Here is a 15,459-nt window from a genome sequence, read left to right as displayed (position 1 = left end):
TATGAGGATAGCATGGTCCAAAAATGGGCCTCAAACATTGGATAGAGTTGTATAGTGAATGCAAAGTTAGAAAAATGAGTAAAAACAAATTATGATGTGGTGTAGTGGTTAGCGCTGTCACCTCGCAGCAAGAAGGTCCGGGTTCGAGCCCCGGGGCCGGCGAGGGCCTTTCTGTGCGGAGTTTGCATGTTCTCCCCGTGTCCGCGTGGGTTTCCTCCGGGTGCTCCGGTTTCCCCCACAGTCCAAAGACATGCAGGTTAGGTTAACTGGTGACTCTAAATTGACCGTAGGTGTGAATGTGAGTGTGAATGGTTGTCTGTGTCTATGTGTCAGCCCTGTGATGACCTGGCGACTTGTCCAGGGTGTACCCCGCCTTTCGCCCGTAGTCAGCTGGGATAGGCTCCAGCTTGCCTGCGACCCTGTAGAAGGATAAAGCGGCTAGAGATAATGAGATGAGATGAGATTTCATCAGAAACCATGAGGGTGTGAGAACATCCCTATAAAAGTTGTCTGATATTTACGAGTAGTCCAGTCGGAAACTGATCAGAAAAGAGCCTGATCGCTTTCCCGTGACTGAAAAAAGCACCAGCAGTTTTCTGATTCCACTTGAGTGGAGTCTACTCTGAACAGATCTTAATGAGAAACTTCTTTGGAAAGCAGAAGTTATAAGCTTTTTAATGATGGCATTCAAGAGTTAAGCAACTGATTCGGGAACGTAGATGAGCGTCTGCATGCACTGTTTTCGCAGTGCAGCCAGTGAGCATCTGATATTCCTATTGACCTTGCTTTGTTTTCACTGGAATAGAGCATTACTTCTATTGCACACAGTGCCACTTGATTACCTGTTGATATACCTGTGGTGGTGATGGGATTTAGCCCTTGCTTTATCTTTACTGAAAGCATGCGATGCAGCAGCACTTTATTTTATTCAGTCTAGCATCTCCACCTCCTCATCTTCAATTTTCATGTTAACACCACATCAGTGCTGTTGTACTTATTTATAACCCCGCTCCGGGGGGGGGGAGGTGTAATACTGGTTTACCTCTCTGTCTAAAACTCCCTTTTTCTCAGCAACCACAAATCCTACCCACTTGGTACCAGACTTCAGCTTGGGGTTCTATACTGTGTATACCGTTTTCAGGTCTGTCACACACCGACTTCCTGTTTTACTGACTGAATGTATTTACGAAACATGGTGTGGATTTACAAAATTTTCGTGACACTTTCTCAGCAGCTACAAATCACAACTGCTTGATATTTGGTACCGAGCTTCAGCTTGGGGTTCTATACCGTGTACCATTTTCAGGTCTGTCGCACACTGATTTCCTGTTTACTGACAATGTATTTACGAAACACACAGGGTGGATTTTGACACTTTTAAGAAGCAAAATGTTATTTTGAAATAAGTTTCCCAGGATGTTGTTTGAAATCCCTGGGGAGAGGCACTGCTCTTTACTTGGTAGTTTCAGGGTTAATTATTTGTTGAAGTCAAAATTGATGTGTCCTATTCCTTCGATTGCTTGCATTCTGATATGTGAGAATGGGGGGTATACGCAAGATTTGTTTGTTCAATTAATTGTACAGGTTTTCGGTCACATTAAACATGGGAAAAGTTTAGAAGTTATTTATCGTGGTCTTGTTTTTTTTACATAAGGAAAACCCTGTCATTTTAACTGGATGTGTACACTTATTTATTTTTTAAAATAAAATATCCACTGCGTCTTGAAATATTTGCAGTGTATCTAGTGATACCACACTAAATGAAAAACAAATCTGTTGGGGGGAAACAAACACACAAATGTACAATAAGCTGGTTGCATAAGTGTGCACACCCTTAAACTAATACTTTGTTGAAACACCTTTTGGTTTAATTACAACATTTGGTCTTTTTGGGTTCACACCTGCCATCGATTAAAATGACTGATTAACCCCAAATAAAAATCACACTTCCTCAGTTGCATCCTCCAGTAAAAGCCAGGGTTCATAGAGAGCTTACAGAGCGTCAAAGGGATCTCATTGTTGAAGGGTATCAGTCAGGAGAAGGGTACAAAAACGTTTCTACGGCATTAGATATACCATGGAGCACAGTGAAGAGTCATCAAGAAGCGGGGAAAATATGGGACAGCAGCGACATTACCGAGAACTGGATGTCCCTCCAAAATTGATGAAAAGAAGAGATGAAAACTGGTCAGGGAGGCTGCCAAGAGGCCTACAGCAACACTGAAGGAGCTGCAGGAATTTCTGGCAAGTACTGGTTGTGTACTACATGTGACGACAATCTCCCGTATTCTCCATATGTCTGGACTATGAGGTAGGGTCAAAGAAAAACATCCAGGCCTGGCTAAATTTTGCAAATAAAATAAATACATCAACTCTCCCAAAAGCATGTGGGGAAAATGTTATGGTTTGATGAAACCAAGGTTGAACTTTTTGGCCACGTTTCCAGAAGGTATGTTTGGTGCAAAAACACCACCATACCCACGGTGAAGCATGGTGGTGGCAGCATCATGTTTTGGGGTTGTTTTTCTTCAGCTGGAACAGGGGCTTTAGTCAAGGTGGAGGGAATTATGAACCGTTCTAAACACCAGTCGATTTTGGCCCCAAACCTTCAGGTGTCTGCTAGAAAGATGAAGAGGAATTTCATCTTTCAGCACTGCAGTGACCCCAAAAAAAGTTTTGGAACGGCCCAGCCAGAACCCAGACCTAAATCCAGTTGAAAATCTGTGGGGTGACCTGAAGAGGGCTGTGCACAAGAGATGCCCTCGCAATCTGACAGATTTGGAGCGCTTTTGCAAAGAAGAATGGGCAAATATTGCCAAGTCTAGATGTGGCAGGCTGATGGACTCTGACCCAAAAAGACGGAATGCTGTAATTAAATCAGAAGGTGCTTCAACAAAGTATTAGTTTAGGGGTGTGCGCGCACATTTATGCAACCTGCTTATTGTATTTTATATCATCATCCCCCCCCCCAAGTTGAATTGTACGGGTTGAGTCACATTAAAGCTGGGGCAAGTTGAGATTTATTGTGGTCTCAGGTTTTTCTGATGTGAGAATTTAATGGGGGGTGTGCACTTTGTCTTTCACTGTAGCGTTCTCTCGTCTTTACCATTTTTACATGATTGTGTTAACCCTACATGATTTAATCAGTTCTCCTGATTAATACTTGTGTATTGTCTCAGATAAGCCACTTTAACCTTCCCGTTTTGTTAACTTTAGGTTACATTGGGTGATTTTGTTTTTTATATTGCGTACATGCATGACTTGGTAATCTTTCAGAAAAAGAATGAGGAAGCAAGAAAGCCTGTAAACCCAGAGACTTCATGTGATGGGTAGAGCAGAGTGCAGGCGCAAAACTCATTGCTGTAATTCCTCTCACATGCTAGTTGTTACAGGGCAGGCTGATTGGGTGGCTTCACTAGCTGTGGTCCACACGGAGATAAAACACAGGACAGGCCAAAGGAAGACAATCTTTTCATCTTCTGGAGCCCATTTCCCTGCTGGGCAGCAACTGAAACCTGGCACTGATGTGGGACACGGACTATCTGTGGAGGGAGGTGCAGGGGTCAGTAGACTAAACTCTGGGGCCCCCAGATATGGAAATCCACGTGATGGATTTCTAAATCAGAAGAATGTGCTCAAGGAATGTTGGTTGAAAGCTTTTAGGACTACAGGGCTGAAGGCTGTCAGTCGGATGGAGAATTGATTTTGAAGTTTTGGTGGTCATACGTGGCCATGTTCTCTTTTTGTTAATCTAGTTTGGCTTGTTGAACGCTCTTCTAGTTGATCATTCTGAGAATTTGTTTTTGATGCAAATATGCTCTTCATTTTTCTACTGCCTTATTAATTTCTAATCCATGCAAACTGAATATGTGGAAGCTCTGTAGACCTTGAGAGTCGAGGTTGAAGTTTCTGCTCTTAACTCATGTAAAATAGGAGCAGGACATATTTGTGAAGTTGGATTTCATGATCTTGAAAGGTTGACTCTTAGTACTTGCCCAGAGAAGTTTCTTTCTTGTGGCTTTATTACCTATCGGCATGTTGTCTTCTGCCTGGTACAGAGTCCTGCTGAAAACAAACATTTTGTGAAACATCACAATTCGTGTATTGGTTCTATTGATGTTCTAATGACCTGCTTGACTTCTTGCACTTTGAAAGGAGTTAGTGTTTTTCAACCTAATCTCTATGTACTGCATCTATAGAGTATGTGATCGACACAAAGGTTTTTGACACGTTTCCCTGCACTGAGAAAAGAACAGAAAACCAATGTACTCCAACTTGAGTTATAATCGAAGGGAAGCTGTCAAATATTTATACGAGACTTTTTTTTTAATATAAGAAATCGGAGTTGAAAGCTTGTTGATTTGTATAAGCTCGGTCTGGTTTGTATAATTTCTTTTCAGATACGGGGATTTTTTTTCCTCCTCCTCTTCCCCCACAGGGACTAATTTGTGGTTGTGTGGATCTAATCATGCATCCGTGTTGCAAAACATCTGTGAAAGGGTAAGGATCAGCTTCCCTTTTACTGTGTATCCATGGAGTTAGATCAGACTTGAAGTGTTGGTAAGACTTTCTCTCATGGCTGTCTCCTCTTATTGTTCGAGTCCAACAGTTTAAGATTTGAATTGCGTTAAATTTACGTTATATTTAGTATTTAAGTAGCTTTGTAATAGAAAACAGGCAGATAAATTTTAAATATTTTGGCTTACAAGACGAGAACCCCAGTGTGTTGCCCAGTCAAGTGATCTGGTTTCACAGAAACCTAAATGACTAGGCTAAAAAGTAGTAAGTAATGTAACGCATCTAGTTGTTTAGCATCCCAAATAAAGACTTTTGCATGAGGCCGTAGGGTTTGTTTTTTCTTTCTCTGGTTGTTGAGCACTTGTCCATGGACAACAATAAAATCTGCTTGTCTTGGCAACAAAGATAGTGGTTTGTGCACACTGATAATTCAGCAACTGCCCTTAGTTTTTTCCATTAGAATTTGAGATTTAAGTAAACTAGTTTTCCATTCTTTTTTTCAGTCCAAGGAAATGTTAATTCTGCTTTGTGGTAATCACTACGGATATGGTGTTCGGAGATGTTGAACAAGACGTATTGTTTTATAAAACTGCTTTTGTGGATGGAACGCGCTTTATTCCTTTGCTTTCAAAATATGTGACAAATATTGTATGTACATCTTCACAGGGCAAAGCTGGCTTCTCTCTTTGGTCTGTGCCAAGCTGAACCTGAAGGAAACGAGTCTTTCAAGTTCACGGCCCCCAAGCAGCCCAAAAAAGTCCCTTCCGCTCTTGGTATGTGTGATGGTGCATTTCACTGTTTTTTGTCAAATAATACCTCTGTAGCATTAGTGTATGAGCATGGATGTGTTCAAATGTGGTTTCTACCATTTTTAGGACCACCTCCTCAGAAACAAGCCCCTCCTCCAACAGCCCCAGCTGTCTTATTGGCTGTTGCTGTCCATGCGTTTCACTTGTAAGTAAATGTAATGGGGAAAAACAGTGACTGACAGTGTTTGTATGAAATAGCTGGCTTAGTTTTACGTCTGATGTTATAATATATCTAACATAATAGTTGAGGGATGTCTAATAAAGTGAGGGTTTTTTGTGTGTGCCGCCCCCCAGTGTGAACGGACAATACACAAAGCATGGCAAGTTGGGCGCGGCCATCCTGGGAAACCATGCAAACAAAGAGGTGAGAGGTTCATGGACAAGATAATGAATAAACATGTACAGTATGTGGTAAGTGTGCCTACATGTACGTGTAGTTAATGGCCTGCTGTCCTCGCAGTATAAAGTCCTGCTGTATGGCAGTCAACAGAAACAAATCACGACAGCGCGAATCCACCATGGATTTGTCCTCACTGTAAGCTCATCTTGGCCTTTTTATTCATTGTTTTCAGTAGCATCAGTGTTAGGGTGCATCAGCTGCCCCCTAAAAATGAAAAGTTCCTCCGATCATGATGCATTTTTGTTTTTATGTTCCTTTTGGTAAGAGAAAACACTGGGTGAAATATTTTGACAAAATTCAAAAGTTTAATGGTGGCACCAGGAGCTCAAAGTTATGGAGAAAGCGGCTATTTTATGACAATTTTATGGAATCAATTTTGTGCCAAAATGTTCATACAATACTTCTGAAATATCAAACAAAAACGATAAATCAAAAAGTCTTTTTAGACTGGCAAACAAATTATTCGTGTAATCGTGCAAAATATCAGTCTACTCTTCAGAAGCCTTTTTTTTTTTTTTTGTTCCACATCTTTCTCAGTTTTGTTTGACGTAATTTATTTTGGTTGATATTCCAGCTTTCTCGTTTGCACTCCCTGACCTTTTTTTGCTTGCAGTTTTGGCACAAACTTCATGTGTGGGTGGGCTGTCCAGGAATGCATTCCTATTGGGTAACTTGTGTTTGACTGACAGCTACGCTCAGCCATTCCCCCGGAAGCTGTTGCAGCCATTTCCTACTCGGATTCTGGTGGACTGTTTGACGAGTGACCGATCCATTGACGGTAAACAAGGATCGAGTGGACTTCAGTGGCGACTACGATATTGAATTAATTCAACAAAGTGTAAGTACGGGACAAATGTGTTGCAGTAGTACACATTATGCAGGTGTTTCGTGACAAGTCAAATGTTAGACTTGGCTCCACTACCCAATATAATAGCTGTCTTACTAACGTACATTAAACACGTCTGCATAATGTGTACTACTGCAACACATACAGCACATTTGTCTCGTACCTACACTTTGTTGAATTAATTCAATATCATAGTCGCCACTGAAGTCCACTCGATCCTTGTTTACCGTCAATGGATCGGTCACTCGTCAAACAGTCCACCAGAATCCGAGTAGGAAATGGCTGCAACAGCTTCCGGGGGAATGGCTGAGCGTAGCTGTCAGTCAAACACAAGTTAGCCAATGGGAATGCATTCCTGGACAGCCCACCCACACGTGAAGTTTGTGCCAAACCTGCAAGCAAAAAGTCAGGGAGCGTAAACGAGAGAGCTGGAATCTCAACCAAAATAAATTGTCAAACAAAACTGAGAAAGACGCGGAACAAAAATAAAAGGTTTCTGAAGAGTAATAGACTGATATTTTGCACGATTACGCTAATTTGTTTGCCAGTCTAAAGACTTTTTTTTTTTTTTTTTAATTTGATTTATCGTTTGATATTTCAAAAGTATTGTATGAATATTTTGGCACAAAATTGATTCCATAAAATTTCGATCACTTTTCATGAAACATTATGGCACCTTATAGAGTATACCAAATATCTTAGATGCACATTTTTAGTACATATTCTAAATGCATTATCAAGCACAGTGAGTTTTAGCTGTTCATTGAATCATTGTTCAACTACTTTTAAACAATACAAATGTATTATGAATCACATTAATGCTTCTCAATCCCTTGCAAAGGTTCTTAACATGATCTCTGGCTCACAAGAAATCAATAAATGGAGTCCAACATTGTGATTCAAACCTTACGCGAAAACATAAAAGCATTTTTTTGGCAAAAAATGAACCTCATGGTGCCACCATTAGACTTTTTTGAATATGGTCAAATTTTACAGGATGTCTTTATTGGTGAAAAGGAACACCCAAACACACATGCATCAGATTTTATGAAAGTGAGGGCAACTGATGCACCCTAATCAGTGTTGTGCAAAATAAATTCATTCTTTCCACAGGTTCAGCCTGGTAACTACACTGCCTTCTATGATGATCAGCAGCAGAGCTGGTCTCTGAAGTTCGATTCTGAGGAAGCTAGAATCGACTTCTGTAAAGAGGTAATCGCAGCTTTACCCAAAAGAAACTTTGGTGTTATAGGACAATGTATACAAATCTTAAATGGTCATCAAGCTTATGTACATTATGATTAAATCAGGGTGTTTTTAATTGGAGTGTGAAAACGGTCGCTGATGAGTATTTGTTGCGTTCTTCTAAGAAACAGCTGAAAATCTCGCTTGAATATCTTGGAGTTAAACGTGTTCTTGCTTCTTATACCACAGATGGTTGAATTCTCAAATCCGAAGACGTGGATTAATTTTCTGTAATGGCACCACTCTGGTAGTAGTTCTGTCTGTAGCATAAATGACAGGTTTCTATTAATTCACTTGCTCTAATATGCTGTTTCTATACACGGGGACTTGATTGGTGGATGCTCCACATAACTGAAGGCTAATGATTAAATATTTAGAGATGTTAATTGTCAACGTGCTGCGGTTAGAAGAGGAATAAAATGATCAGCTCCAGGTTAGTAACCTGCCACGTCCCACCACCCTGCCATGGATTGTGTTCCTGTCGTCTTTACGTAACCTATGAACCAAGCGTATTCTGTTACGCAGAAGGCGGTGGGTTGTGAGGGGGGTGGTGGCATTTCCTTTTTGCTAATTATATACAGGCGAGAATAAGAAATGTGTGGGTGCTTCTGCGGTGTTTTCTGTTCTCTAATGGCATTTTGTTATTTAAAACTTCGCCAAGGGGAGGTCTGGACGTCAGTCAAAAGTTGGCATTTGTCGCATTTCCAATTGTGGCTTTGTGGTAAACATCCTGAACTTGTTTGACCTGTAATGATTCTAGCATGGTCCTAATTTAGTTAGTAAACTTTTTTTTTTTTAAATAAAATTTCCTAAGGGGTGTGTGTGTGTGTGTGTGTGTGTGTGTGTGTGTAGCCTGAGTAAAAGCATTGCAAAATAGTATGAAGGTAAAAGTGCAAGAACGACCTGCTAATGAGGGAATTCAAAAGTTTGTGCTTCAAAACAGGTTTTCCTTATTTAGAGTAAATTGGTCACCTTTCACCAAGGAGCATGAACATGGCAGCTAATGGTTTTGACAAAACCAAGTGTGCATGCTAATGACTAGCTGCTGTGATCCACATCGTCTATATGTTAAACATGGCTAATGAGAAAGAGAGAGTTGTAGTGACGGACAGGAAGGCCATGTGGTTTTATCTTTTTGGTGGAAGAAGAGCTTGCTTGTTCTTGTTTAATCAAGTACTTTAAACCATCTTTTAGAAAAGTCACTTTAACCAAATATAGTTTTACAAACCTAAACCATAGCTAACAGTAAAAGTGTTGGCACTTCTGTTTCCCCATCAACATGATTCCTCCAAAATCGTGGTGGGTAAACTGACATTTGTGCATAAACTATTGTGTCTCAGGTGTGTGTGGCCAGGTGGAACAGTCAGACCTGCAGGGACACACTGCTGACTCAGGACTTGGTCCATGGAGAGGGACAAACTGTTAGCATGGGGGACACAGTGGAGGTGGCCTTGTCTCGCTGGCTGCTTCAGAATCATACTTTGGGACAGGTGTGGTCATGTTTTACAAATTTTATTTATTTATTTTTTGCTGGCTAGGGTTCTTCCCTTAGTCCTTGATTTTTGAGTTTCCTCAAAATGAAAGACTGGGGGGGATGTAAATTGGTTTTTGTAGGATGGTACATAAAAATAAAATGGGATTATACTGTGTATGCTCTGATTACTAGAGCATGGTGTTTTCTGAACTTCCTAGAATCTTCTAATGACGTGTAGTGTTAGAATGCCTTTGTCACTGCACAAATGTACAACGAAATTTAGTTCATCATAGGAAAGCCAAGCTGTTGCGTATGTGCGCATCGCCACTCTTGGGCACTTCAGCCCAAGGCTGTCCCATGTTAACCTGACTGCGTGTCTTTGGACTGTGGGGGAAACCGGAGCACCCGGAGGAAACCCATGCAAACTCCACACAGAAAGGCCCCTGTTGGTTGCTGGGTTCAAACCTAGAACCTTCTTGCTGTGAGGCGACAGTGCTAACCACTACACCACCGTGCCGCCCTTTTAATTTTTATTAAAAAGGGCAGTAATTTTAGGGCGGCACGGTGGTGTAGTAGTTACCGCTGTCGCCTCACAGCAAGAAGGTCCGGGTTCGAGCCCCGTGACCGGCGAGGGCCTTTCTGTGTGGAGTTGGCATGTTCTCCCCGTATCCGTGTGGGTTTCCTCCGGGTGCTCCGGTTTCCCCCACAGTCCAAAGATGTGCAGGTTAGGTTAACTGGTGACTCTAAATTGAGCGTAGGTGTGAATGTGAGTGTGAATGGTTCTGTGTCCATGTGTCAGCCCTGTGATGACCTGGCGACTTGTCCAGGGTGTACCCCGCCTTTCGCCCGTAGTCAGCTGGGATGGGCTCCAGCTCGCCTGCGGCCCTGTAGAACAGGATAAAGCGGCTAGAGATAATGAGATGAGAGATTTAACAGTAATGTTAAATATTTAGGTATTTGATTTAATTTTCATGCAGTCATTCTGATGTTATTGAAGTTCAAATTTATTATAACAAAATAAACCTTCAAGTTAACATCCTGCAAATAGAAAACTAATTAATCTAGGCGGGATTATTACATTCATACATAAAGATGAGAAGAAAAGGGGGTGATTTTGTAGGAATTAATTTATGGAGACTTGTATGGTGGACATGCCATGTAATCGAAATCTAACTATAAATGCAAGTTAAATGTAAGCGTTATTTAACAGAAAAGATTCTCAACAAATTGGATGAGACTTCACATCTAAAAGTTAGCATTTATAGAAGGAGTCTCTCGTGTCTGTGCTTTATAACGGTCAGGGCTAAAGCGGTTTCAAGTTTAGTTTTGGCAAGGTCTGAGTTTATGTTGAGATTTTTGTGTAACTTGATAAGCTGCATATTTCCATCTTGTTGCCTTCAAGATGGACAAACAGGCTATTGATGGAAAGACTAAGTGTGTTGTAAAACAAATAAACCGTAACTAGCTTGTTCTGCACTGATTGTAGCTTTAAACTGTTCTGTCCATCTTGAAAGTAATGAGAGATTGCAGCATGTTTTGCACAGTGTCGACTTTTTTTTTTTTTTTAATTTGAGGTTGTAATTTAAAACAATGTTATCGCTAACAGGTTGATGTAGTAGAAGAGGAATAACACTGAGAATCGAAAGTTATTGAAAGTAGAAAATAAGCTGGGAAAGACCTTGAATGTTTTTGATCTTCATTTGCTAATGAAGTGTTTTTAGGAAAGGGGGGGGCGGCGCATATAAAATCCAAAGTGTGTTCAAAATGAACACCTTCACTAGACAGACTTGCCATTTAAACGATGTCTGAGTCAAGTAGCAGAAACTCAAGTCATGGCATTTTTGCAGTTTTGAAATGAAGCACATGCAGTCATTGCTTCTCTGCTGTGTGTTCTGTTCCACTTGAGAGAGATTTGGAGAAATGTGACTTTTTTTTTTGCAGTTCTTTGATTCCAAAGACAAGCTCCAGCGAGTGAGCCTGGGCTCTGACTTGGCTCTGATGGTGAGACGTTTGCTTGTTTTGTGAGGGCTAATCTTTACACGTTTGTCTTGATAAACTAAACATGAATCAGACCTGTTCACTTCTGTTCATCACTGTCTTGGGCAGGGATGGGAAAAGGGGATGCTCGGGATGCAGAAAGGAGGTCAACGTCTTATTATTGTTCCCCCCAGCCTGGGTTATGGGTCAAAAGGCATTCCAAAAAGTGTGCCACCCTCCAGCACGCTAGTGTTCGCTGTGGAGGTTCATCAGGTAGGCTGTGCCTCTTTCTCCATATTGCACAAAATGAGTCGCATTTCAGTGTGGGGGTTTCTCACAGCTGCTCAGTAGTAAATTGATGATGCTCTGTCCCCCCCGTATCTGACACAGCCTTTTATTTATTTAGGTTAATTTGTCCAAAGATGCAGACCGCCTTGCTGCGGGATCTACAGATGGCACAAAGTCTAGACCAGGAACTAGAGACAGAATGAATGTTGAAAGTTCAGTCCAGTCTGCTTTGGGTTGCTCTGACCAAGGGTTTGTGCAAAACATGTCACAGTCTAACACAACTCAGAACTGCACCGTCACAAACTAGCAAGCTACCTAACTAACATTAGCAAGTAACCTGGTTTATACAAATTTTATAATTGTTTGGCTATTTTTTTTTAAATGGTTAAAAAAAATTCCATAAACATTTAGAATTAAGTACACATCTTAAAGCATGGGTGATATCTACAATGTCCCTGTTAGCTAATCATAACATTGCACCATTTTGCAGCACCACACAAATTTAAGACTCCACCAAAATTAATAGGCTGCTGTGTAGCAAACCTGTAAACGGACACGTTCCCCACACATTGTCTGCTACGCATCTCTAGTTAACTACGATTTAATGATTTGAACGTTTCATCTTTAGAGATGAAGCACTGCGTGTTAAATGCAGAACTCAAAACGAGCTTCCAGAGGTAAGTCACTTTAAATGTATAATTTCAGTTTAATGAAAGATGTGAATATAACCAGGTGCTTTTAACTGATGCCTGCATGTAAATATATTTTTTCAGCTAATATATTAAAAACCATTTTTAAAATAGTTATGAAGATTGAGAAACTACGGAGTCATGCAAATAATTGAAAATAAGGAGCTCGCACAACGAAGATATCCATCTCCGAAAGTCAGTTTCTATGCAGAATGGACGATTTCATGGAGGCCGCCATTGAAAATATTTTAACCAATCAGAAAAATCCCCCAGATCGTTTGCGGCAATGCTCTGATATCATTTGGGCGCAAGACACGGACGCTCCGCATAGTGAGTAAGAATCCTGTATAGTAAAGCAGCGTTTATCCTCTGTGTTGCCGTGGGGGTTGGACTGTCTGCTGCAGTAATTATGGTAGGCTAGCCTGGTGACGTCTCGATGTAGTTTTTCATGAATGAGTCACGAGCATGCTGAGTGCGCTAACGAGTGCTTATGCACTCAAGTATGACTTGAAGCTGCCTCTGGATGGATTTTTTTTTTTCTTTTTCCCCCTCATTAAAAGTTTATATGAGAGAATTGAAATTCCATTTCTCTAAAATGTGGAGGGGGAAAGATAATCCTGAGGTCACTGTTAAACAGCTGATGTACTCCTATGTGACTGAATGGGAGAGGCAACTTTTCATATTTATATCCCCGGTGCAAGTAGTGCTGCCGTGATGGCCTCAGTCTGCGGATTGTAACCTTGCTGGACCACCTCCAAACAGATCTGCATACAATCTGACTTGCCTAAATTTGTTGAAGAGGCAAGTGCACGAAGGTTCCCCCCCCCCCCCCCCCCCCCCCCACACACACACACACACATTGCTGGCAGCATGAGCACACTCGGCATGCTCGCGACCCATTCATGAAAAACTACATCGAGACGTCACCAGGCTAGCCTACTGTAATTACCATAGTAGACCGTCCAATCCCCACGGCAGTGCAGAAAGAAAGTAAACAAGCACTGCTTTACTATACAGGATTCATGTGAACATTACAGGAGGAGGCACTTCTAAGGAAAAAAGGTGGAAATACTGCCGGAAACGCCCGAGCTGCTGGTATGGTATGGCTTTATTTGGTAAAATACAGTATAAATGGCATCGAGGACAAAGTATAAAATACACTCCTTTCCAATGTGATCCTCTTGATGACCGCAGGAAACAAGAGACAATAATAAATTGACAATTGTATAAACAATGATGGCATAAACAAATATATACTAACTGTAATTATCAGAGTACAACTAGATTACAGAAATGGCACCAAAATAATTAAAAATTAGTTATATACGTCATAAAACTGGGTTTGGAATTTACTCCATAAAAACTTAATTATCATGTTTGATTAGATTGCACTGATCGAGGTCGGCTATTCCACAAACAAATTCCTGTTTACCTAAAAACTCCGAGTAGTTTCCGTAAAGCGTGACGTCACTTAAAATACACGGCCATATTCGACAAAATGGACCATAGCGCTAGCGACATTTCTTCACTGATTTCCTCAAGTATGTCAGACAATGACATGAATAATGATCATGATAAACAAGCTACCATTATCAATTAGTTACACACAAGTGAACAATATTCATAGACTTATCAGTTGTTCCCGAGGCTTTTTTTGACAACACTAAATCAAAGCAAGACACCCGTCATACAACAAATATCAAGCTGCTTAGCTGCGTCAGCAATTACGACATTTGTGCCCAAAGGAATTCAAAATGACCCATCCTGCTTAATAAAAAGTTAGCGAAGCCATAAGTGTTTTCTTACCCTTTCAACTTCTCTTTTGCGGACTACTGACCGTGTTGTCTCGTTTCTTGTCCGCGTTTTGGCCGAAGATTGTGGGAACCGCATCTGGATTCAGCGCTGGCTTGTACGGTATTCCTAATGCCGGTGCATCCGAGGTGTTTGAGTGAAACAATTGTCTTCAAAATGTTCCGAGCACACGAGCTGCAAATGTCCCATTTTTACACTCGAAGGACCGGTCAGCCCATGAGAGGTCTGTCCCTGTGTGGCAAATGGCATTTATCCATTACCACCTTACCTTTTTGTACCTTGGGAATTGATGCAGGCTGGTTTTTTTCACTTCTACCATTAATGACTCCTGTATAGTAAAGCAGGGTTTGTTTACCCTCTTTCTGCATTGTCGTGGGGGTTGGACTGTCCAAGTTTTTCATGAATAAGTCAAGAGCATGCCAAGTGTGCTGCTAAGTAGTATAACGCATAGTTTCAGCCTTGTTTTACAGGTAGAGTTTGGGGTTTGTCTGTAAGTCAGGGTTGCAGCTTATTAATACGCCATTTCAGATGTATAGTGAAAAAAATCGACATTGTCACCTTAGTAGACCTTTCGCTTTGCCCCTTCAGGACTGAAGAGTGACACTCAGCCTTACACCCAAATGATGTCACGCATCGCCCTTCCAGCAAGCAACATGGCAGCCTCCTGGTGGCATTCGAGCAGCGATACAAAACGCTCAACTTTTCTTATAAATGGTCAAACATGCCTGGAACTTTTCTTACAGGCTCTCAATATTACAACCTACCAACCCATGCGTGTATTTACTTGCTATTTTTCTATTCCTTTAAGACAAAAGCAAACTTTTATTTATGCAGTGAGATTCAGTTAAGGTCAAAGGACCCTTTTTAACTTCACAATAGCTGAGAAAGTCATGACTTGCAAAATTCCTTCATGTGTAAAGCACACAAGTGGATAAAACTCTGAATTGTATTTGGAAACCTCCAGCTTCACCTGAGAGACTTGACCGAAACCATTAATATCCCTGACAGTCAAGCCTATTTTACTTTGTCTGGTCTAAACGCCACAAGAGAATTTTATTCTCAAAGTGCTTTGGATGATGTTTTTAATAAGGTGCCACCACAAAAAGTTTGCGAAAAACGATGTATCTGAAGCATCTCCTGCATTTTAAAAAGTACAGAATGAGGCTGTATAGGCTTTCTTTAAAATCTGAAGTTACTATGAAGTGGTCTATTCAGAGTTTATGCTTCAAATCGCATGGTGTTTTGACGTCCTTGTGAGTTCGGTGTCTCTGTATAGCAAAGCAGAGTGTCTGCGTTGGTATGTGGTTTGTCAGCCCAAGCTGCTTCATCTCTACTGCCTGGAGAAACGGCTTCTTCATCCACTGGTGAGGGAGCGTACTGTTCATCACATCTACTCACCT

The 15,459-nt window shown here is 41.1% G+C and overlaps 1 protein-coding gene across 1 annotated transcript in view; it reads left to right on the top strand.

The window, feature by feature from the left end:
* Nucleotides 1-15,459, top strand: part of fkbp15a (FKBP prolyl isomerase family member 15a) — a 53,409-nt gene that overhangs the window by 462 nt on the left and 37,488 nt on the right. The window contains exons 2-12 of the mRNA XM_060912416.1: nucleotides 5,185-5,291; nucleotides 5,394-5,472; nucleotides 5,622-5,691; nucleotides 5,788-5,862; nucleotides 7,688-7,786; nucleotides 9,160-9,309; nucleotides 11,235-11,294; nucleotides 11,400-11,543; nucleotides 11,677-11,807; nucleotides 12,187-12,235; nucleotides 15,336-15,423. Coding sequence (XP_060768399.1) covers nucleotides 5,185-5,291; nucleotides 5,394-5,472; nucleotides 5,622-5,691; nucleotides 5,788-5,862; nucleotides 7,688-7,786; nucleotides 9,160-9,309; nucleotides 11,235-11,294; nucleotides 11,400-11,543; nucleotides 11,677-11,807; nucleotides 12,187-12,235; nucleotides 15,336-15,423 — 1,052 coding nt within the window. The remainder of the gene's footprint in view (nucleotides 1-5,184; nucleotides 5,292-5,393; nucleotides 5,473-5,621; nucleotides 5,692-5,787; nucleotides 5,863-7,687; nucleotides 7,787-9,159; nucleotides 9,310-11,234; nucleotides 11,295-11,399; nucleotides 11,544-11,676; nucleotides 11,808-12,186; nucleotides 12,236-15,335; nucleotides 15,424-15,459) is intronic.

This window comes from Neoarius graeffei, chromosome 28, assembly GCF_027579695.1.
Source record: "Neoarius graeffei isolate fNeoGra1 chromosome 28, fNeoGra1.pri, whole genome shotgun sequence".
Taxonomy (NCBI): Eukaryota; Metazoa; Chordata; class Actinopteri; order Siluriformes; family Ariidae; genus Neoarius; species Neoarius graeffei.
The sequence above is the reverse complement of the archived record's forward strand: the minus strand, read 5'-3'. Positions and strand labels throughout refer to the sequence as shown.